At 43.5% G+C, this 22,515-nt stretch overlaps 1 protein-coding gene across 14 annotated transcripts in view; it reads left to right on the forward strand.

The window, feature by feature from the left end:
- The window catches only part of CTNND1 (catenin delta 1), a 49,255-nt gene extending 27,032 nt beyond the window's left edge, over window positions 1-22,223 (forward strand). For 2 of the 14 annotated variants that reach the window (XM_059142853.1, XM_059142858.1), the window contains 19 exons: window positions 138-432; window positions 2,379-2,450; window positions 3,169-3,321; window positions 4,161-4,696; window positions 7,863-8,326; window positions 9,445-9,628; window positions 10,602-10,719; window positions 11,185-11,338; window positions 11,733-11,750; window positions 12,213-12,281; window positions 12,563-12,690; window positions 12,794-12,944; window positions 13,877-14,069; window positions 14,424-14,538; window positions 15,092-15,179; window positions 17,575-17,637; window positions 18,395-18,498; window positions 18,898-18,984; window positions 19,272-22,223. In XM_059142853.1, coding sequence (XP_058998836.1) covers window positions 238-432; window positions 2,379-2,450; window positions 3,169-3,321; window positions 4,161-4,696; window positions 7,863-8,326; window positions 9,445-9,628; window positions 10,602-10,719; window positions 11,185-11,338; window positions 11,733-11,750; window positions 12,213-12,281; window positions 12,563-12,690; window positions 12,794-12,944; window positions 13,877-14,069; window positions 14,424-14,538; window positions 15,092-15,179; window positions 17,575-17,637; window positions 18,395-18,498; window positions 18,898-18,984; window positions 19,272-19,283 — 2,904 coding nt within the window. In that variant the 5' untranslated portion in view covers window positions 138-237 and the 3' untranslated portion in view covers window positions 19,284-22,223. The remainder of the gene's footprint in view (window positions 1-137; window positions 433-2,378; window positions 2,451-3,168; window positions 3,322-4,160; window positions 4,697-7,862; window positions 8,327-9,444; window positions 9,629-10,601; window positions 10,720-11,184; window positions 11,339-11,732; window positions 11,751-12,212; window positions 12,282-12,562; window positions 12,691-12,793; window positions 12,945-13,876; window positions 14,070-14,423; window positions 14,539-15,091; window positions 15,180-17,574; window positions 17,638-18,394; window positions 18,499-18,897; window positions 18,985-19,271) is intronic. The other 12 variants (XM_059142870.1, XM_059142878.1, XM_059142865.1 and 9 more) reach the window with 12 other exon arrangements.
- Window positions 22,224-22,515: the final 292 nt, after the last annotated feature.

The raw sequence follows: 22,515 nt of genomic DNA on the forward strand, positions 1-22,515 counted from the left end.
GGCTCCTAGGCTTGGTGGTGGCTGGCTTTCTGCCTTGTGGTAAAACCACAAGAGGGCATCTTTGGCTCTGGGATTAATGATTCATCTGTCTTCTCTGACCTGTGACCTTTTCTCTCCTCTCCCTTACCTTCTCTCAGTAGTGTGAAGTGAGGGGGGCCTTCTCCCTCTTTGCTCCTCCCTCTGTGATCCACACCTTCCTTTTTACCCTGCCCTGCGGCGGCTCCGCCCCTTACCTTCATGGACGACTCAGAGGTGGAGTCGACCGCCAGCATCTTGGCCTCTGTGAAGGAACAAGAGGCCCAGTTTGAGAAGCTGACCCGGGCGCTGGAGGAGGAACGGCGCCACGTCTCGGCGCAACTGGAACGCGTCCGGGTCTCACCACAAGATGCCAACCCACTCATGGCCAACGGCACCCTCACCCGCCGGCATCAGGTAACCCCTCTCTCCATCAGACTTGCAGGTAGGACTTTGGTCATAGAGAGGCTATGATCCTACTTGGGAAATTGCCTTCCTCGTGGTGATGGGCTGTCCGGTGCCCGTGTATCATGGTGAACCTTCCCAGTACTGATGTAAGAGATAGGGAATATTGCTGCTCTGCTGAGTTGAATAGATGTATCTCAAGAAGCATCTATCTGACTTCCTGTTTTGCTGGAGTGGGGTTTCTGGTTTGGGATGTAATTCTAGTCATGGTAAATCATGTAGTTTGGCGCTGTACCTAAGGTCCTTCTGTTTGCTCAGATTCCCCCCCAGCCCCCAACTTGGTATCAAAAATTCAGAAAGGTAAATGCCTGTTTAGTGGTTGGTGAGGTTGGGTATCTTATACTCTCAGCTCCGGTTCAGTCTTGTTCAGAGAACAGTCTGCTCAGAAGGTGTGGCAGTATCTGTAAATTGTGTATTCCTGCTCCATATTGTCCTTGTATGCTTGTTTTGTTAGCTTTGCAGATCATGTCTTGTGGGGAGGGTATCACTGTTAATTCTGTTGGTTAGAGCTAGAGAAGGAGCATCGTGCTATTATTTAACCCAGATAACCACAGGAGCCAGTGGTCTCTGGGTTGGCTGCCTCTGAGTGACTTGGGGGAGTTGGTGTTAGAAATGAGAAGTATCTTGTGTTTCCTGTGGTTTCTCTGGTCTGACTTCGCTGTGATGTAATCTGTCTGAGGGTGTGTATGTGTAGGGTAGACCTTGCCTGGTAGACTCTACCATCTTAAGGGATCTCCGGTTGGGAACTAACAACAACTACTGCTCCAGTAGTCCTTTACATTGATTACTTATTTATTTTTTAAGACAGAGAAGATCCATCATGCTGAGGAGCATATTGCACGAGAGGACAAAAGTCCATTTAGGAGACTTGGAAGCAGTATGTTTGCAGTGTTCCTAGGATTTTTTGCAGTGTTCCTAGGAATCAGAATAGAGGGTTAGCAGTGAGCGGTATATATTAGAAGGGGAGAGTAGGATGGCTCAGGCTTGGAGGTGGTGGGGAATTCCAGAATTTAGTACTAGGTTTCTTTCTTTCTCTCTCTCTCTTATTTTTAACTTCTGTTCAGCAACGAAGCCACACCTTTCCTTCTTCCTGAAAATAATGTTTAACTTCCTCTCCCTGCAGCATTACACTCCCTGTGTAATAGGAGTAGGGTGGGGGGAAGTCTCCCAAGGTGGCTGGATCTCACTGTTTCCTATTGGAAGAGGAGCAGTCAACTGCTTTTACGTAGTGTAATGTTGTTAGATTATTTCCTGCTGCTCAAAACAGAGCAGCTTATGTTCTGTGGCTCCAAAAATTGGTGATGATGATGATGATGAGACAACTGTTTTTGCAGAGGAGAATTGGGGTCCTCGTTTTCTTCCTGCTTGGAAAGGGAGACACATCTCTGGTGTCTCTCTTTAAAAGCTGGCTGATGTGGGAGTTTCCAGTGGTAGTAGAGCATGAAGATGGATGAAGCAATAAAGAGGGCCTTTGGAAACTCCCCAACCTAGCTTTTCTAACTTTCCTTATATTTTTAAGGACTTACCTGAGTCCTGCTATTTACTCAGCAAATAGTTTTTGAGTGCCTATTATGTGCCAAGCATTGTTCAAGGTACTGGAAATATATCATTGAACAAAACTGACCAAAAATAAAAATAGAAAAAATGTCTGCCGTCATGGAGCTTACCTTCTTATGTTCCAGAGACCCAGTCTGCCAGTTCCACGCCCAATTCCTCTTTTGAGGAAAGTGCTAAAACTAAGGAGTGATGTGGTTCTTCTATAAGTACTTGACAGAAGGACTCCAGGCCACAAATATCTATTTGAAAACCCTTTTCCTGTTTGGAAAAAAGATCATTTGTATTTGATAGAGCAAAGTAGGGCCACAAAATGAATTGTCTTCTTGTGGGCTATGTTTCAGAACGGCCGGTTTGTGGGCGATGCTGACCTTGAGCGACAGAAATTTTCAGATCTGAAACTCAACGGACCCCAGGTAATGTCTTTGGCTCAAGGTCTGGGTTGCTTCGTTTTTCTCTTACTTCCCAGCCTGTAAGAGCATATCGGTGTCTTGCAAAGTGCCTGATACATTGTAAGAACCCACCCATTAATTAGCTTCTTTCATTTAGGAAAATAAAGTAGTGGAGCATAAGTGTATACACGTAGTTGTATTTTGGAATGAGTTTTAATGGCCACTGCTCCTGTATTGGATCCTTCAGTTACTGCATCCCTTTTCTGGAATGGGCCTGCTTTTGTTCTTACCTGAAATCTCCCGGGTCTTGAGCCTTAGGCAGTTTCTAAAGAGTAACAGTCAGAAGAGAGTTTTGGGGGGTACTTTCTGGTTCATCTTAAAAGTTCTTTACTGGTGAACTTTCTTGAAGAATCACCCAGATGGAGATGTAGCCACAGTTAACACAGTTCATAGACACTTTGATGACCAGAACTGGGAAGTTAAATCTGCTGTCTCTGTCACTTGGGTGTTGATATGGCTATAGTTAACTCAGTTTATATTTGTTAAATGACTAGAATTGGGGACTTACATCTTCTGCTCTTTTGTATAAGTTCAAAAGGTGGGGACATCTACTCCACTAAAAATCCTGAGGCCCATGGACGATGCATGAGGAATCTCTCTAGGGAGACTACTTCTCATTGGGTTGGACTATTGATATATATGGCTTAATAATCATTCCTTCCTTTTCCACCTTTCCATACAGGATCACAGTCACCTTGTGTATAGCACCATTTCCAGAATGCAGGAGCCAGGGCAGATTGTGGGGACCTACACGGAGGAGGACCCTGAGGGAGCCATGTCTGTTGTCTCTGTGGAGACCTCTGATGATGGAACTACTCGGCGCACAGAGACCACAGTAAGCTAAGACTTGTATAAGGTCTGGGATGATATAGGAGGTCTTCTTTTGGTCGTTCTTGGTGGTGGGGGAGAGATGAAGCACTTAGGGTAGATGGAAAGTATCAATCTGTAGTGAATGCATAAAGAATGTGATCTCTGGCTAGACAGGGAAGATAGAAGAGATACGGGAAAATTGAATGGAATGGGGAAGAGAGAAGTCTGCAAGGTCTACAATAGCTTCCCTTATAGGCATAGTTACTGCCAGCACAGATTTCCTGCCTGGGCACTTCCTGTGAGGTAGAGAGTGAAAGGTAGTTGGTAAAATGTAAGGCATTTCTAGATCAAATGAGGTAGTGGTAGGGGTTTGTTTCATTTCTTAGAGAGGTCTAGAATTGGGGTGCCTGGGTGGCTCAGTGGGTTGAAGCCTCTGCCTTTGGCTCAGGTCATGATCCCAGGGTCCTGGGATCAAGCCCTGCATTGGGCTCTCTGCTCAGCAGGGAGCCTGCTTCCCCCACCCCCCCACCCTCTGCCTGCGCCTCTGCCTGATTGTGATCTCTGTCTGTGAAATAAATAAATAAATAAAATCTTTTTTAAAAAAGCGGGAGGGCGCCTGGGTGGCTCAGTGGGTTAAGCCTCTGCCTTCAGCTCAGGTCATGATCCCAGCATCCTGGGATCAAGCCCCATATTGGGCTCCCTGCTCGGCAGGAAGCCTGCTTCTCCCTCTCCCACTCCCCCTGCTTGTATTCCCTTTCTTGCTGTGTCTCCTTCTGTCAAATAAAATCTTAAAAAAAAAAAAAAAAAAAGAGGTCTAGAATTGAGGCTTCTATTATTCACGCTTTTCTCTTTCCTTATGTGAAGGTCAAGAAAGTTGTGAAGACTGTGACAACACGGACAGTACAGCCAGTCCCTGTGGGACCAGATGGGCTGCCTGTGGATGCCTCATCAGTTTCTAACAACTATATCCAGACTCTGGGGCGTGACTTCCGCAAGAATGGCAATGGGGGACCTGGTCCCTACGTTGGGCAAGCAGGCACTGCTACCCTTCCCAGGAACTTCCACTACCCTCCTGATGGATATAGCCGCCACTATGAAGATGGTTATCCAAGTAGCAGTGACAACTATGGCAGTTTGTCCCGGGTGACCCGCATTGAGGAGCGGTACAGGCCCAGCATGGAAGGTTATCGGGCACCTAGTAGACAGGATGTGTATGGGCCCCAGCCCCAAGTTCGGGTAGGTGGGAGCAGTGTGGATCTGCATCGTTTTCACCCAGAGCCTTATGGGCTAGAAGATGACCAGCGTAGCATGGGCTATGATGATCTGGATTACGGCATGATGTCCGATTATGGCACTGCCCGTCGGACTGGGACGCCCTCTGACCCTCGCCGACGACTCAGGTAGGGAAGAAAAGGGGAAGGCAAGGATCTTAAACCAAGACAGAGATAAGGGGTAGCTATGCCTTCTCCTTCTAAGTGCTTTTTTGAATCTGAGACACTGTCTTCCCTTTTGTGACTTTACCAGATACTGACTTGCTTTTTTGTCTTTTTCATGATGAAAATCCTATATTCTAATTATTTATAGATAATGACTTATGGTTATTGGTCTACATCCTAAAGAGTGGCCTTTGCTTCCATGCCAAGAGTTGCCGCTGTTTCTGCCCAAGATCTGGCTTTCTGGTGATAGGCAGCAGCACAAGGGAGCTTGGTGCCTTGCTCCTATGAATTTCTTTAGCATTTGGTTTGGTAATAAGAGAGAATTGAGGGTTTTTGGCTTTCAGGGCCAGAGTAGACAGTTAAGGGTGTATGTGAGAACCCTCCCTGGGGTGATTTTAGTCTCAAGTTAAAAACAAACCTTGATCTCACCAAAGCCCTGACACTTAGTGTTTTGGTTTTTACCTTTGATTATAAAGTGAAATGGGGGTGGCATCCTTTGAGGATGGAATATAAGTGACATTCTGAAAGGTTACTTAGCAGTTGCCTATACTGACTTTGCCATTCATCCCTGGGGATTCTCTGGTGATACGAAAAAGGGAGTGATTGATGTTTGGGCTGGTAGAAGGTTTGCCTTGAAAGAAGGCTTTGGAATGGGGGTTGGCAAACGTTTTCTGTAAAGGACCAGGTAGAACTATTTTAATAGGTTTTGCAGGATATATATATATATATATATATATATTAATGTTGTTGTTTTCCTTTTACAACCTTTTAAAATACAAAATAAACCCCTTTTTAGCTCTGGGACTGTACAAGAACAGGTTTGGCCCATGCGCTGCCAACCCTGCTCTACGATAAATCAGAGACATGGTGTTTTCCAGGCAAGGAAAAATAATAAGAAATAAAGGAGATTTATGGATGTCTTCATAGTAAGGATAACCAAGCAGCTGTTGTTGAATTTCTGTAAAGGGTCATAACCTTCTAAAGCAAATGCCTTGGTGCTCGTTTTCCTCATATTAGGTAGCTTGGTTGGTAGTGAACTGGGCAGGGCCCAGATTAGAGGCTCCATTATCTCAGCCTGAGTCATTCACCTTTTAGGTATTGTATCATTTGGACAGCTAGTCCAACTCCCATGTGACTCACCTTTTATTGGGGTAGGGGGCAGTGGGGTGGGCACCAGACTTCAGCTGGTGCAACTTGAAGCAGTGGTAGATAACAGCTATCACCAAAGTCTGCCCAGGGCGTTGGCCCGTCTGCTTGAAACAAGTCTGCTTTTTGACTTCCTCATTAGTAGAGTGACTGGATCTAGGTGGGTGTGGGTGGCCAGGTCATTCTCTACTGTGGCAACTGACATAAAAAGAGAGCATTTTTGGGCCTGGTTCTTGGTCCATTCCAGGGTGGCACTGGACTTGGAAACCTGCTTGACTAGAAGGAACATTAGCTGCTTCCTGTTCCAGGCCTTGGAGAGTAATACAAGGTCAAACGGAAACAGTAAGGCAGAATAATTAGTGGATAAAGCACTGAACCAGAAGACTTCTGGTTCTAGTTGTGCCTTTGCCACTAGCTATATAGCCTCAAGCAAGTCATTTAATCTTTCTGGGCACAGCTTTGTTATTTGTAAAACAAAGGAAAGAATGTCATGATCCCCTGCTTATAAAAGAAGGAAATACAACCGAGTGACCAAAATCTTGGTTATGGCGATTGTTTTTGTAATTGCTTATACTAAAACAATAATGAAAGTAAGACGTGCTCACTACAAAACTAGAAAAATGTAGAAAGGCATTCCGGCCGTAGAGGGAGAACTGTGGTTAACATTTTGGTGCATTTGCTTTGATTTCTTTTTTTCCTATGCAGGTGGACACACTCGACATACTCCGACCTTATTTTTCCCCTAGTAAAATGGAATCTTCCCTTAACATTACTGTTCAGTAGCCTCCTTTTAAAGCTTAGTTATAACCTGCTCACTTTGTTGCAATGATATTTGAAAATAGAGATTTTTACTAATGCTTTGTCCATCTGAGTTGCTGTTGAGTGGTTGGTGTTGACAGCTCTGAAGCAGGGCCTCTGCTGCCCCTAACTTTCAGGGTTTGGTGACAGTGGGAGGGGTTTTGTGGAACAAACAACAGGCTTATTTGGAGAGTTCCACACAATAGATGCTCCTCTCTCCTACGGGAGCCAGAGGGTGAGATGAGCTCGCAGATAATGGGTCTCTTCCTTCCTGGTGGTTATGAATAAATAATAGTGTGACAGATTCACCCTCTAGTGGTTACTGGTAGTACTGAAATAGGAAGAATTCTCTCCAGTGAGGCTTTTCTCTAAGCCTTCCCTTGCTTATTTTGTTCTTTTTCTTTAGTCATTGTTTATCCCAAATGCTGTGGTGTTCAGTAGCCTCTATTTCGACAGAATCCAAGGTATTGTCATCTGTAGAAATTGGAGGCTGGCAATCATTATCTGGAACACATTTGTTGAGTGGCAGAGGTGACGTTGGGATGAACTGTGAAAATTAATGTTCAAGCTTCTACTAAAGCCAGGTCCCCCTTTGGTGTAGCCCGAAGGCCTGTACTCTTTTTACTCTTAATACCTCCTCTTTTATAATTTCCAAAATAAGATAAGGAGAGGCTTAAATAAGAATTGTGTTTAAGGGTTTAATCCCAGCAGCTGTTTCCTGTGTGTAAATGCCTCACTTCCTGTTTAGCCGAAGGCTTGTAAGAGTTGTTCTCAGACATTGTTTGCTGACTTCTTTGGTTTAACTCTGTCTTCTGAAGGTTTATTTCAGTCACTATCCAGAGAGCTTAGCTGTCAGGTATCATTTTAGTGCTAAGCAGTCAGGATTTGGTTCTGTTTTTGTGATGAACGTCTCTGAATGCTTGTTACTCTCCTCCGAGCTAGTAAACTTGACAGGAAAAAAGGTAGTTTTAATCTAACTGCAGATGCCTTTAAAATTATTCCCTTATCTCCTTACGAAAAATTGATCAGTATATCATTTACGCAAAGGAGAGGTAAGATCTAGTGTGCTAGAGCTGAAGTTACTCCTGCCTCCTGCCTTGGAGGTGAGGGGTCACGGGAGCTCTCCACAAAACCAGACTTGACAACTTGATGTATTCTTTTCCTTTTGGTTCTTCCAACACTGCAGGAGCTATGAAGACATGATTGGTGAGGAGGTGCCATCGGACCAGTACTATTGGGCTCCTCTGGCCCAGCATGAACGGGGAAGTTTAGCAAGCTTGGATAGCCTGCGTAAGGGGGGACCCCCGCCTCACAACTGGAGACAGCCAGAGCTGCCGGAGGTGATTGCCATGTTAGGATTCCGCTTGGATGCTGTCAAGTCTAATGCAGCTGCATACCTGCAGCACTTGTGCTATCGCAATGACAAGGTGAAGACCGACGTCCGGAAGCTCAAGGGGATCCCAGTACTGGTGGGATTGTTAGACCACCCCAAAAAGGAAGTGCACCTTGGAGCCTGTGGAGCGCTCAAGAATATCTCTTTTGGGCGTGACCAAGATAACAAGATCGCCATAAAAAACTGTGATGGTGTTCCTGCCCTTGTGCGATTGCTCCGAAAGGCTCGGGATATGGATCTCACTGAAGTTATCACCGGTGAGTTATGGGCACAAGGGCAGCTGCTGGGTTGGGGTTACTGTGACCCGTAGAGATGTTGAAAGCTAGAAAGACTTTCAGCCCTTTTTACTTTCGACTTAAGGTTGTGAACTGGTGGTTTTTGGGGGCAGATCCATCTCCCTGATTTATTTGGATCATGCGAAGTGTTCACAATTTCAAAGAATTGGTTGCTGATATTTAAAACTCAGAAGATTTCATTTCAAATTGCAGCTTGTTTGGCTTCTATTAAAAATGTGTGGGAACTGGCAACAATGGATCTGTTTTGCTACCTGACAGTTGTTAGTCTGAGCTGACTGGTAGGGCTGTTCTCCCATTTGTAGTAATCCTGAACCTTTTTGCCAACTATTGCCATATAACAAGTTGTCTCCCCAGCACTGAAGCTGAGTGTCTTTTGCTATTTTTCCACTCTCTTGTAATTTCTTTTAAATATCTGCTTGTCCTGACTCACCTGCCTGACATGTGTAGATATTTGAGCTTGTGATCCTTGCTTTGAAGAGTGGTGTTTTCATATTGTGGGTTGTGACCCATTAGTGTGTATTGAACACAGTTTTGTGGATCCCAGTCGGTATTTCAAGAGGAAAAAAGAATAAGAAGTGGAATAGATTATTATTATTAGTTCTCAGGACTGGTCTTGCCCGCTAGGGGACATTTGCAATGTCTGGGGACAGTTTTGGTTGTCATAACTTGGCTTGGGCAGGAGGGAGTGCTACCAGCATTTAAGGAGTAAAGGGCATAGATACTGCTCAAAATCTAACAATGGATAGGTCAGCTTGCCACAGCAAAGAAATATCTGGCCCAAAGGGTCAGTGTTAATGAGGTTGAGAAACTCTAGTGTAGATAACCCAGAGAGCATTGCTTATAAATAGTAAGTATTGTTTTATGAAACTTTTGTTTCATGATGTACACATATGTATATATATGTTGAGCCATAATGTATATTTCTTATCATGGGTCACAAACAAAAGCTTGAATACCATTACAAGGTATTTGGCCATTGGGGAAGACTGAGAAATGATGGAATAAGGGATCCTCTTTGGCATTCTTCAAACATACTGTCTTGGGTATTGGAGAGGTATCTGATGGGTTGTCTCTGCCAGGAACCCTGTGGAATCTCTCATCCCATGACTCAATCAAAATGGAGATTGTGGACCATGCACTGCATGCATTGACAGATGAAGTGATCATCCCACATTCTGGTTGGGAGCGGGAACCTAATGAAGATTGTAAGCCGCGCCATATTGAGTGGGAGTCGGTACTCACCAACACAGCTGGCTGTCTTAGGTAACATAAGGGCTTCAAGAATATGAAGATTGAATTTTTGACTGACTTAAGTTTAAAAAAGAAATTCTTTTTTAATTCTTTGGCCTGTCATTCAGCTTCCATTACCGTCCGTATTGTATACTGTGACTCTAGCCTGTCTTACCTTTGTCACTGCTTGCTTGTGTGCCCATACATTTGCTGTGTTGGTTTACTTGTTCCCCTGCACATCCTCACTTCTGTGTGTCTTTGACTTTATTCATTTAATTCAGTGAGCATTTGTTCAGTATCTACCACATGTAAGGCAGTTGTCTAGTCTTGAGCCTGAGTGTGTACTCAGTGACCTGTATTTCAAGTAAAGCTGTGAAAAATGCAGTAGGAGGAACACAGTACTAGAAGAGTGGTGGTGTTGGGGGGAGATGTATGCTTCCTTCAGACTACAGTGCCCTTGTCTCTTTACCTTTTTTAAAAAATGATTTTAAGTAATCTCTATACCCAAACTTAGACCTTGAGATCTGGAGTTGTGTGCTCTACCTCATGAGCCAGGCAGGCGCCCCTCCTTATTTATCTTTTGAGGCTAAACTCAAAAGTGCCTATATTTCATGCAAGTTTTTCTGATTTATTTAAATCCTATAAATGCTGCAATATAGTCTTTCTCTCTTTGGAGTATACCCGTGCATGCTCTGCCCCTTTCTTCATGTGTACTTCCTTTGCAAGAAGTATCCGTATGATCTTAAAGTATTGTTGGTTTACCTTATTTCGACCCTCCCTAGTTGTGTGTCACCCCCCCCCCCCGCCCCCTGACCTTGTTATAAATATCCTGGAAGAAGAGTTGTCTTACTCAGCTTTCTCTCAACTGTAGTACCTTGTTTGTAACAAGTACTCACTAACTGTTAGAGTAAAAAGAAAAAGTACAGAGGAGGCTCATAGTTGTTGAAGATACTAAGGGAGGGTTTGTAGATCGGAGTCTTCTTGAAGCCTCTCCCTTCCCCCTCAGGAACGTCAGCTCAGAGAGGAGTGAAGCTCGCCGGAAACTTCGTGAATGTGATGGTTTAGTGGATGCCCTCATTTTCATTGTTCAGGCTGAGATTGGGCAGAAGGACTCAGATAGTAAGGTAAGTTAATGGCTGAGTGAATTCCAGGCACAGCAGCCATGAAGGTACTTGTCGTGCAGACCTCACCATCTCAGGCTTTTAAGGGACATTAGGTATCTGTACCAACCCCTGCTCCCTAAAGTGGATGTTCACCTTAGAAGGAAACAGTTTTCTTACCTATATCATCTATCTTAAAGCTTTGTAGGTGTATTTCCAAGGTTATATATATTCCTAAGTAGGAAAAAGTCAGGGCGATCCTCAGTTTTGTGTCACACACCAAATGGTGGTAGAAACCTTTATTAGTCTGAGGCTGCAAGGATTTTGAGAAGCTTGGCGCACATAAGAGTCTTTGTGAATGATAATGGATGGGGCTGTGCTTTTTGGGGATCAGTATTTTAATACTTCAATCAGAGAAACCTGTTCTTGCTGGGAAATCACGATAGACGTTTTCCTTGTTCACTAAACCCTCTGTCTTGTGTTCCCAAGCTTGTGGAGAACTGCGTTTGCCTTCTTCGGAATTTGTCATATCAAGTTCACCGGGAGATCCCACAGGCAGAGCGTTACCAAGAGGCACCTCCCAATGTTGCCAATAATACCGGGCCACATGCTGCCAGTTGCTTTGGGGCCAAGAAGGGCAAAGGTGAGTCTTGGTTCATTGTTCCTTGCTCTTTAATGTAGGACAGGAAGGGGAAGGAACACTTTTAGCTTTAGGTACAAAATACTTGCTGAGCGGTATGTGAGTCTGCCTAGTCAAGGATGTCTCCTTGCTCTGCAGCTGCTTCCCTCTGTCATGTGCTTCATTCAAGGTGGTGATGATGGTGGTGGTGGTGGTACTGGTATCAGTTTGGGGGCAGCAAAGGACGAGAACTCAACTAATCTGGGGCCTTCTCCCCCATTCCTCCTCTGTGTTTTCTGTGTTTTTCTTTTTCTCCCTGCTTTCCTACTTATTTGCCCATGATCCTGTTGACATCACTCTCCTGCATTTTTCTTCCTTCCTTTCTTTCTGCTTTCCACCTTGGGTGACGCACTGGAAGATGAGTGGTTCTCCAGAGGTGAGTGGAATCTTTTAAGGTGCTTCCCTACTTCTAATTTGCATGCTTTGGTTTTAGCTTCTCTAGTATTTCCTAACCCTTCCCTATGGATGCATGTAGGAAAATTCATTTGAGGAAGACCACTGAAACAAGTTCAGCTGTTTGGAGCCAATGGCTCATGGCATGCTATTCCTGGGCAGCAGTCCCAGTTACCAGAACTCAGGACCACAGCGACAGCGGTGCTTATCCTCATCTTACTTGTCTGCTGCCTGTTTTCTGTCCTCGTTTCTGTGCAGCCCCTTGCTGGGTTGGGGGAGGGGAGCTTGGTTTTCTGTTTTCTTCTTTTTGGTGTCTCTTCCCCACCCCTACTCCGCGTCAGTGCATCTCTGATCCAAAAAGATTTTGACTGAAGAGTAAAAAGTGCACTAAGTGGATTCTTTCTTTCTCAAACTTTACCCCTCATCCTTTTTTTAATTTCCAAAGGGAAAAAACCCACAGAGGATCCAGCAAATGATACAGTGGATTTCCCTAAAAGAACTAGTCCAGCTCGAGGTAAGTTAATCTTTTTTATTTTTAGTCTCTAGGAGTCTCATACACATAGTCCACAGATGAGTATCGGGTAGCCTAACTGTAGACTGTGCAGTATGTTCTTAAGAAGGCTTGGACTCAAGACTCTGAGTTGGTTGTTGGGTAGGTGGGAGAATATAGGGAGCCTGATGGTTCAGGAGCATAAATCCGTCAATGCAGAGTATTGAAGCTGGACGTCAACCAGCCAGAGCCTGGCACATAGGTACTGACTAGCTTTCTCTGTTTTTCTGTCCTTTCTTGTGCAGGCTATGAGCTTTTATTTCAACCAGAGGTGGTTCGGATATATATCTCACTCCTCAAGGAGAGCAAGACTCCTGCCATCCTTGAAGCCTCAGCTGGAGCTATCCAGAACTTGTGTGCTGGACGCTGGACGGTGAGTACCTTTTAGAAAATGGATTTAGAGGTGGGAGAACTCAGCTAACTAGTTTGCCGCCATTTGTAATCTGTTCCACCTCTTTCCATGTGTTAATTTCTAGTATGGTCGATACATTCGCTCTGCTCTGCGTCAAGAGAAGGCTCTTTCTGCCATCGCCGACCTCCTGACCAATGAACATGAGCGTGTAGTGAAAGCTGCATCTGGAGCACTGAGAAATCTGGCTGTGGATGCCCGCAACAAAGAGCTCATTGGTAAGGAGTTGGATGTGAACCATTTGTTCAGCATCTAGTACAGAGTCTTTCATCTAGCTGATGTTGTTAAGTTTATTACTGAAATGACAGAGGAGAGATCCCAGTAGCTCTCTGTAGTTTGCAACTCCAAGCGTTCTAGTTTAATCATTCTTAGTAAGATAAGAAGTGATGACTCTTCAAAAACAGAACAGAAACAGCTTTATTTAATAAGCATGTCCTTTGTTAGTAGGCATTGTTAATAATTCCACACATTCTCATTGATCATGACCTCTTTACAGAGGTACAGTTTTTTTTTAAATATTTTATTTATTTACTTAACAGAGATCACAAGAGAGGCAGGCAGGCAGAGAGAGAGAGAGAGAGAGAGGAGGAAGCAGGCTTCCCACGGAGCAGAGAATCCGATGTGGGGCTTGATCCCAGGACCCTGGGATCATGACCTGAGCTGAAGGCAGAGGCTTTAATTTACTGAGCCACCAAGGCAAGGCGCCCTAGAGGTCGAGTTTTTTATAGAATAAGGAAAAAGGCCCAGGAAAGAACTTAACATAATTTGTCCAGAGTTAATATAGGTGGGCTGTGGCAGAGCCCAGTTTTTTGTTAAATTCATAACGATTATTTTATTGAACTGTTACAATTTAAATATGTATGCTATCTTCATTAGACTACCTGAAAAAACTAGCATATTTGATATAAAGTATTCATGTTGTTTCAGTGTGACTAGAGGAGAGAATAAATGAATAAGAAAGACCATGGATTCATGGCTATTCCAGGTCCTTAGCTCCTCTGGTATGATAATACTATAGCAGAATGAAGTTGATTCCTGGGGACAATACCACATTTTCAACGATCAGTGTAGTTAAGTGTAGTCTTGGGCTCCTTACAGCTGAACTTGGCTTGTTCTCCCTGCACACATTCATTTTGTCTTAATGCTATAGGTAAACATGCTATTCCCAACTTGGTAAAGAATCTGCCAGGAGGGCAGCCGAGCTCTTCCCAGAATTTCTCTGAGGACACCGTGGTCTCTCTCTTGAACACCATCAATGAGGTTATTGCTGAGAACTTGGAAGCTGCCAAAAAGCTTCGAGAGACACAGGGCATTGAGAAGCTGGTGCTGATCAACAAATCAGGGTGAGTTTAATGCGTAAAATGACAGCTGGAAGAGTTTGAGTGTAAGAGGGGGGAGCTGCTAGGAAGGAGCGCTCCCCTTTTGCTTTCTAAGGTTCTTTCCCCTTTTTTATATGTAAAGAATGAAGAGATACTGCTCTGTTTTTTGTCTTGATGTTGAGCTATCAATTGATAACCTGCTTTTTCATCAAACATTTGTGGGTGTCAGTGGTGAGGACAGAATACAGAGCTTGGTGAATATTTGCTCCTGCCCATTTTGGCATTTCTAGTGTGACATCGTATTAGAGAATACAGGTTCTCAGCTTCTTCCCTTGTCTTAACGTCCAAATTCCATCTGGTGTTAACTTTTTTCAAAAGGAACCGTTCAGAAAAAGAAGTCCGAGCAGCAGCACTTGTATTACAGACAATCTGGGGCTATAAGGAACTACGGAAGCCACTGGAAAAAGAAGGATGGAAGAAATCAGACTTCCAGGTAGAGCAGCTCTGGGGCCTTAGGCGTGTACTTTTTTGTCCTGGGTCTCATGTACCACTTTGTCTTTGGTTTCTTCTGCTTCACTGTCACAAAAGTCCTACTTTATCCCAAGTCTCTCTTAGGAAATCATTTGGCTTACCCCTCCTTCCCAAAAGTGTGGTGCCTACGCTTCATTTGCTGCCCAAACAGCTGCAGTTTTCCTCTGCATCACAGCATGCTGTCAGTGCTGGTCGTGACGGAGGAAGGTGGCCTTTTTGACTTTTCCCCAAATCTGCCATAGCCCTTTGAAGGAATTTACCAGAGACTGTGTCACCTTCTGATAGTATGAGTGTTTGGTCCCTCTGTCGTCTCCTGAATACCATCAGGAGCATAAATAGAAGCTGTAACATTTTAGATTGTTTCACTTTATAGGTGTTTCTTTAATCTGTATGAGTCCTCTTTCGGTAAGAGTTGTATTTGAGAATAGGGACCTAATGGTGTGTGCCCACTGGGGAATAAGATGTGGGTGAATTCAGTATTCTCTGACGTTGTTGCATTTTATGTTTGCCTCCAGGTGAATCTAAACAACGCTTCTCGAAGCCAGAGCAGTCATTCATATGACGACAGCACTCTCCCTCTCATTGACCGGAACCAGAAAACAGGTACAGTATCTACGGGGCATACCCCTCTGCTTTTATCCCACCACTGCTGTTCTTTAGTGGGCAGACTGCCTGAGGAATAGAATATATATTTATTATTGAATGAGGGTAATAATACTTCACTTGGGGATTGTCCGAGGCAGGAGCCCGGGTGGGATTCTCTGTCCTTGCTTGCAGGCTTACAGTGACCGGGCAGTGAACTCTAGTCTCACCAAATTCTCTCTTTGAGAGAGAACAGATATCTGTCATTGTACAAATGCAAGGTGTACAACACAATGATTTGATACATGTATATATTGCCTGATGATTATTTCTTGCTTTTTAAATTCCCATGTAATACCGGGTAACATTATGGGCTGTTGAAAACTTAGAAAATACAGACAACCAGAAAAATAACAACAACAAAACCACTTACTTCTATTACCCAGAGATAACTGCTGCTCTTTGTGGTTTTTATTTTTTGCCATGTGAGCAAATACATTTTTTTCCCAAAAGATGAATTATATATTTTGTTTTATGAAATGTTTTCTTTTTCATGGAATTGTATATTGTAACTCTTATTATCTTTTTTTTTTTTTTTTAAGATTTCATTTGTTTATTTGATAGAGATCACAAGTAGACAGAGAGGCAGGGGGGGAGCAGGCTCGCTGCTGAGCAGAGAGCCCGATGATGTGGGACTTGATCCCAGGACGCTGAGATCATGACCTGAGCCCGAGGCAGTGGCTCAACCCACTGAGCCACCCAGGTGCCCTGTAACTCTTTATTATCATGATGACACTTGGCTTTTGCCTCAGGGCTCTTGAAGCATGGTGTGAGGATCCATCCCCATGTTTGTTGACTTTTGTGCCAGTTGTGTCAAAGCCCTGGTGGTGCACACCGGCAGTGACGCCAGGCCAAATCAGTCATTGCAGTCTTCATTGCTGTGGACTCACAACTTTAAAAAAAAAACAAAACAAAACTGGTTTCACTTAAGAATATACTTGATGGAGAAAAACTCAAGGTTTTTCTAACCTTGAGTATGCATCTTCTTGAAAGATCCTGTGCTGCATACAGAGCATGATGGTCGATATAGTTGGAGTTTCCAAGTGTACTAGCCACTTTTTTTATGGACTCTCATTTTCCCTTGGGGGGGAAAAGAAGGAAAGACCAACTACACCTATTCAGACTTGGATATTTGCTAGATATTTTTCTCAAAAATGAATGCAGTGAGCTTGTCACTTTGAGGAAAAATAAGTGACCGTAATTGTTGCCCGAATTTTCAAGTAAAAGTGGTAACTTTTTTTTTTTTTTTTAAGATTTTTATTTATTTATTTGACAGAGATCACAAGTAGGCAGAGAGGCAGGCCATGAGAAAGGGGGAAGCAGGCTCACTGCTGAGCAGAGAGCCCAATGCAGGGTTCTATCCCAGGACCCTGGGATCACCTGAGCTGAAGGCAGAGGCTTAAACCACTAAGCCATCTAGGCGCCCCCAAAAATGATAACTTTGGCAAACTCCTACACCTGCCATTATGAGCCTGGTAACACCCCAATACTTAAGAGACTTTTTATTGAAATCAGTGATAATAGTAATGAATGTGACTTGGTTTTTTGATGTTGTATAATGAAATGCGTTAATGTGTAGATCTACCTTACTCTGAACCAGTATTTTCCAAGTGACCAATGCGTGATGTTTCAGAAGCATACATAGGTAATTGACCTAGTCAAAGTGCAGGACAGACCAGTGCATTTTAATTTAATGAAGTATGAGGAGATCATTCATTTGGATTCATGTTGCTAACCTTAGAGGAACCGTACTTGTTGAGTGTTAGTATACTATCAAAGAATATCTACAGTTATCTGAAAAGATTGTTAAAATTCTTTGTACTTCAACTAAAATTATGTCACAGTAGATTGAATGTAGAAGTGGATGTGAAAATCCAGCTGTCTTCTATTAAGCCAAACTTGAAAAAGATATGTAAAAATTAAAAAAAAGAAAAAAAAGAAAAAAACAACAAAAACCTGCTTTTTTAAAACATTAAAAGTTTTATGTTGACATGGAATAACTTGTTACTTTTAAGTGAAATAAGTATCAATCTCTCAGTTCAGTAAAATAGTAACGCATATTGGCTTATACCAATGAATGCTTTTTGGTTCTTAATAATTTTTAAGACTAAAAGGGATCAGGAGACCAAATAATTTGACAATTGCTGGCTTAGAGTGAATGGTTTCTTACGTTAGGAGTCCTTTGGAAAGGGATCTCTTTAAGGCCCATGAGGGCTTTGTCTACTCTCTGGCACATAGCGGGTGCTCAGTAAAAATTTGATGAAGGAGAGGGAGGATGAACCAGAGAGCAATTTTTATGTTGAGTAGAATTCGAAGAGTTGGTTTTTGACCTGGATAACTTTCTGACTCCGTATAGATAAGAAACCTGATCGGGAAGAAATTCAGATGAGCAGTATGGGATCAAACACAAAGTCATTAGGTAGGTGATTAATTCCTGCCTGAGGACATGGAGTAATATTTCATTGGGATGAGAACTGTCTGGCCTTGGCGGTTTTTTCCTAGCACCTTCACCATTTACCATCCTGGGAGAGCATTCATTGGCTGGACATTTCCATTTGTAAGGATAGGAAGAGATTGAGTGAACCTATCTACTTTCTTCTGCATTCCCACATATGCAAAGGTTTAAAAAAAAAATCATTCTCTACATCCACCCCCACTTACTACAGTATCACTTGTGGGTCCTTAAATTGTTAAAGCCTTTCACCAGCTGGCCCCAGGCTCTCTCTCCATTTTCCTTTCATGTAGTCTGTTTCAGCCCCCCACCCCACCCCGGTCTAATTTGCTATTTTGTCTTTACACTATTTTGATTTTGTTCAGGTAATAACCTCTTATTGGAGTGCCCTTTCCCTTTGTTTTGCTAAATTTTCTTCATCCCCAAAGCCTTAATTAAGTCCTGTCTCCTTTGTTAGGTCCTTCCTGACTGTTGGCAGCACACCTTACTGTCTCTCCTCTTAATTCCAGTACCATTTATATACAGCTTGCTTCTGTTTAGCTTTATTATCCTATGTCCTACAAGTTCTGTCTAAGTCCAGGACCTTAAGTCAAGGATGAGACCTTAATGCCTTTCTGGAACATTTGACAAAGTTTACTTCCAACAGGGGTGCCTAATTCACACTTCTCTGCTTAATATATAGTGTACACAAGAGGGGACTATCCTGTTGTACTTTTTTCGCTAGATAACAACTATTCCACACTGAACGAGAGAGGGGACCACAACAGAACACTGGATCGATCCGGGGATCTAGGTGAAATGGAGCCGTTGAAGGGAACACCCCTGATGGTAAATTCTCTTTTATATACTGTTGTCCTTCTAAGGCTAGTTCTGTTTTGAAACTTCCATGTTTTGAGATATAGGGAAAAAAAGTACCTGGTGAAAGACAGTATCCTTTCCTGGTAGGGGTTTCCAGGTAAAGTAGGAGTTTTGACTCACGTTGGGATTTCTTGGGTCATTCTGCGACGGTCAGGTTAGGGGAAGGTAGACAATAAATGGCAACCAGTGCTGATCAGTGTATTCTCATACATTACTCTTGTCCTGTCCCTGCCCTTTCTGGAATATCTTGCCCTTTTCTTACTATTCTCTTGTTTTGTTTGAGTTGACCAGTTCGGGGATTTTTCCTTAGATCTGGCACACACTCACGAGGTTTCTATTTCCTTACTAACAAATTGCATGTGTTCACAGCAGGACGAGGGGCAGGAATCTCTGGAGGAAGAGTTGGATGTGTTGGTTTTGGATGATGAGGGGGACCAAGTGTCTTACCCCTCCATGGTATGTCCTCCAGCCACCCGCAAGATCATCTTGAGGAAGGAGGCCCCTGTGTGCTGGCAGTTTGCCAATCATGCTGATCTGATCAGGCCAGAGACCCTAGTCTCAGCCACTTGGAGCTTGGGGGGTGCTGCTTCTGTGATTGTTGCCTCTTACAAGGCTGGGACATGCCTCTGGTGATCGGATTCTCCATTATGTGCTACTTTCCTCCCTCCAGATTTGCTCAACTGTCGTTTGGTTCTCCTCATTCCCAATCCTATTAACATCTCTTTCTCTTTTTTTCCCTACAGCAGAAGATTTAGCACCACTATCTCCGCTACATCTGAGCTTATAATATATGTACTTTTATTTTTTGGTGGCGAAATGGACTGATGATTTTTCCCTTTCTTCGCTGGACTATTGTGCCAACTGCCAGGCTGCCTCCTGCCCTTCTAGCCCTAAGTGGCCACCTTCTTTCCACCAACTCCTAACTTGTTCCAGTGAAGCTTAATTATCCCTCCTACCCCCTGCAGATCCCCTCCATTTGCTCCCAAGAAGCCTGACTCAGTTATATGCATATCTTGAGAAACTGCTGCAGATTAGCTTTTTTTTTTTTTTACCAGGTCTCTCTGGGACTCTTGGCCTTGTATGGAGGGAGGGAGCAAGTGGGAGTCCTCACTGGAAGCCATGGGAAGAATTGGAAGTTACATGCAGTATATGCAGTGTCCAGCACTCTGATAAACTGATAATTCTTAATCAAGATTTTTTTCCCTGGTGGGGAAGGGACTTTTATTTTTTTGGAGAATGGGGAGTGTGAGCTCTTCCCTTACCCCAGTGACTATTTTTGATTCAAAGAAGGCTGGCAACATTGGCACATTCCACCTGGCAAGGGCCCTTGAGTAAGTGAAGGTCTTCTAGAACTGAGATTAAGAAACCTCGCTCTCCTCATCTCCAGGGCAGGGAGCGTCATGGACCTACAGACTCCATCTCTTCTCCAAGCCTCATGACAGCCTGGGCTGCTGCTGTTGCCCCTTACTGAGGCTGTCCTTAATCTTCCTCTTCCATCCTGTGATAATGTCTGCTGACTTGGCCTGGCCATTTGCAAGAGACTGTAGAAAGAGGAGAATGTATCAAGGAAGACTTTTTGGGTGAGAAGGAGCAGAAAGATGTCTTCTGGGGAGGAGAAGAACCTCTAAGAGGAGTTAGTAGGAATGTACATGAATCAGTTAGTCTGAAACTGGCAGGAAGCTTTGAAGTTGGCTTCCCCCTGCCCTTATGTCTCCTTTTCCTACCCTTACTGCCCTTCCCTGCCTGCCTCTTCCCTGGATTGGTCGGCTGACAAAAGGACTTGATGTACATATTCCCACCCCCTTTACCCTTAAAAGGTGGAGATCGCCCCTGGATTTGCCTCTTCTTTGTGCCTTTGGCCTGGGGTGCATCTCCTCCTTCCCTTCCATGTGCCTTTCTTTGCCTCTGCGGTCTCATTTTCATGATTTTGCAAATTATATTTTGTTGCTTTCTTACCCACTATTGGCCCTAAATAGCAGAAAGGAGAGGTGACCTAGAGAACCTCAGATTCTCTGTTGGGAATTGGTAGAGCCTCTGATTTCAGCCATTCAACTTTTGCTCAATAGTATATGGTTGGGATTTTGCAAAAATCCTGTTCTGATGAATCTCAAAGTATGGGAGGAGTGAGTGGTGTGACTCTTACTCCTTAGTTGCTCAGAATTTACTGTCATCTCTGAAGTGGCTGGAGGGAGGTCGCCTCTTGTGCCCTCCCTCCCTCCCTGCCTCCCCTGCCCCCCACCCCAGTACCACCTCCTTTCAGTTTAGTGTTTATTAGTGGGTTGGGCTAGAGGAATCAGCTGCTATGCTGGTTGTTTTTTTATTTTTGTTTTGTTTTGTTTTGTTTTTAACCCTTCTCCTTTTTTGCCTTTTACTCCTCCCCTGAATCTAAAAGCTCTGTTCAATGCAACTGGAAATCTTTATCCTTCTCTCTCCCCCTCCCCTTATAAATTGAGGCTATGGGGTAAGAGAAAAGTGCACAACCCACCACCACCCCCCTTCCCTTCCCCTATACATTAAAATCCCTTATTTACCCCCCCCCCCATTTCTTCCCACTCCTTTTCTGGCAAAAAGGAGCCTTTTCCCCTCTTTGACCCTAAGAACATACTGCACAGGGGAAATCGCCCCCATCTGGACCTGGCTCCACTCTTGGTTTCTCTTCTCCTCTTTTGCTCTTTTCCTGGTGCTCTTTTTCTCGGTGGGGTGTGGGTAATAGAACAGCCATGGGCTTTTGGGGACCTTTAACTATTTTTTTTTCTTTTTTGTTTATAAAAACACTAAACATTCAATTCCAGAGAACCAAAAATCCCACCTCCCACCGAACACTACTAAGGGGCATGTCTTCTGCTCCATACCTTTCCTGTTTTTCTTTCTCTCTTGTTAATGCTTTTAAAAACAAATGAGTTTTTTATATAAATAAAGTTTTTAAAGTGTGTATGTGGGGGGTCTGTGTCATTTCTTCACTTCAAGCTGTATCTCTTCCCTCCTTTTCATCTTGGTTACTTCCTTATATGTATCTGGGTCCTTCTTCTCTCCAGAGCAGCCAGAAGGGGTTATACCAGGATGGAATTACTGTGAGCTCAGTCCCAACTCTTACCAAGCAACATTCTTTTTAATTACATGTGAGACATTTTTCCTCTTAAGATTCTTAAAAATTAAATGTGGTTAAGTAGAGCACAGGAAACTTATTGCTAACTTAGATGGGAAACTGAAGTATAAGGAACTAATGACTTTCTTAGTCACCGGAATTCTTTTGGAAATTCGATAAAATGAATGTTGAACAAAGCCCATTGCAATACACGGTCCTTTTGAGCATTTAATGTTTATGACTAAAAAGTTAGACGCTACCAGCTCCAACTTCCCTCCTAATAAGAAAACGTGTAATTAAAAGGCTCATGTATATAAGTGAATACTGGGCCACAACGTTGCTTTTCAGGCTATCTGTAATCCTTCAGTAAGAAGACAAGGGACAGACCTATAGCTGCTCTTGTGTCCTACCAAATAATATGTGGATGGATAGCAAACACTTGCTGGGTTGCTAGGGATTGTCTTGACCGCAGAGGCCACGGATTAAGACCTATGGAAAGAGACTTATTTTTCTGGGGCCCCTATCCCATTATATAATTAAAAAACTCAAGAATTTATGTCAAATGCTTGCTGTATGCCCAATCTTTAGATTAAAAATCTATAGCTTCTGATGATGGTCATGTCTCAATTTTTGTTGAACTAGGTCTTGGGTATAAAAACTTTCTTGGGCTAGTGAGACCAGGAAATCTAGGCCTTGAAGCTGGTTCCCTTTAAAGCTTGTGTCTAACAGTTGTAGTTTTAGACTAGAGGGGTGAATCACAGAGCCAAAAAGCTATCAGAGTTTGCTTTCCAAAGGGGTTTGGTAGCTTCACTTGAAATGGTTTTCTATCTCTGGAAAAAAAAGGCTACTGGTGAATAGCTTTCTGTTGGAGCATCATCTATAACCATTTTATAGTTCTTATC

This window comes from Mustela lutreola, chromosome 1 (assembly GCF_030435805.1).
Source record: "Mustela lutreola isolate mMusLut2 chromosome 1, mMusLut2.pri, whole genome shotgun sequence".
Lineage (NCBI taxonomy): Eukaryota > Metazoa > Chordata > Mammalia > Carnivora > Mustelidae > Mustela > Mustela lutreola.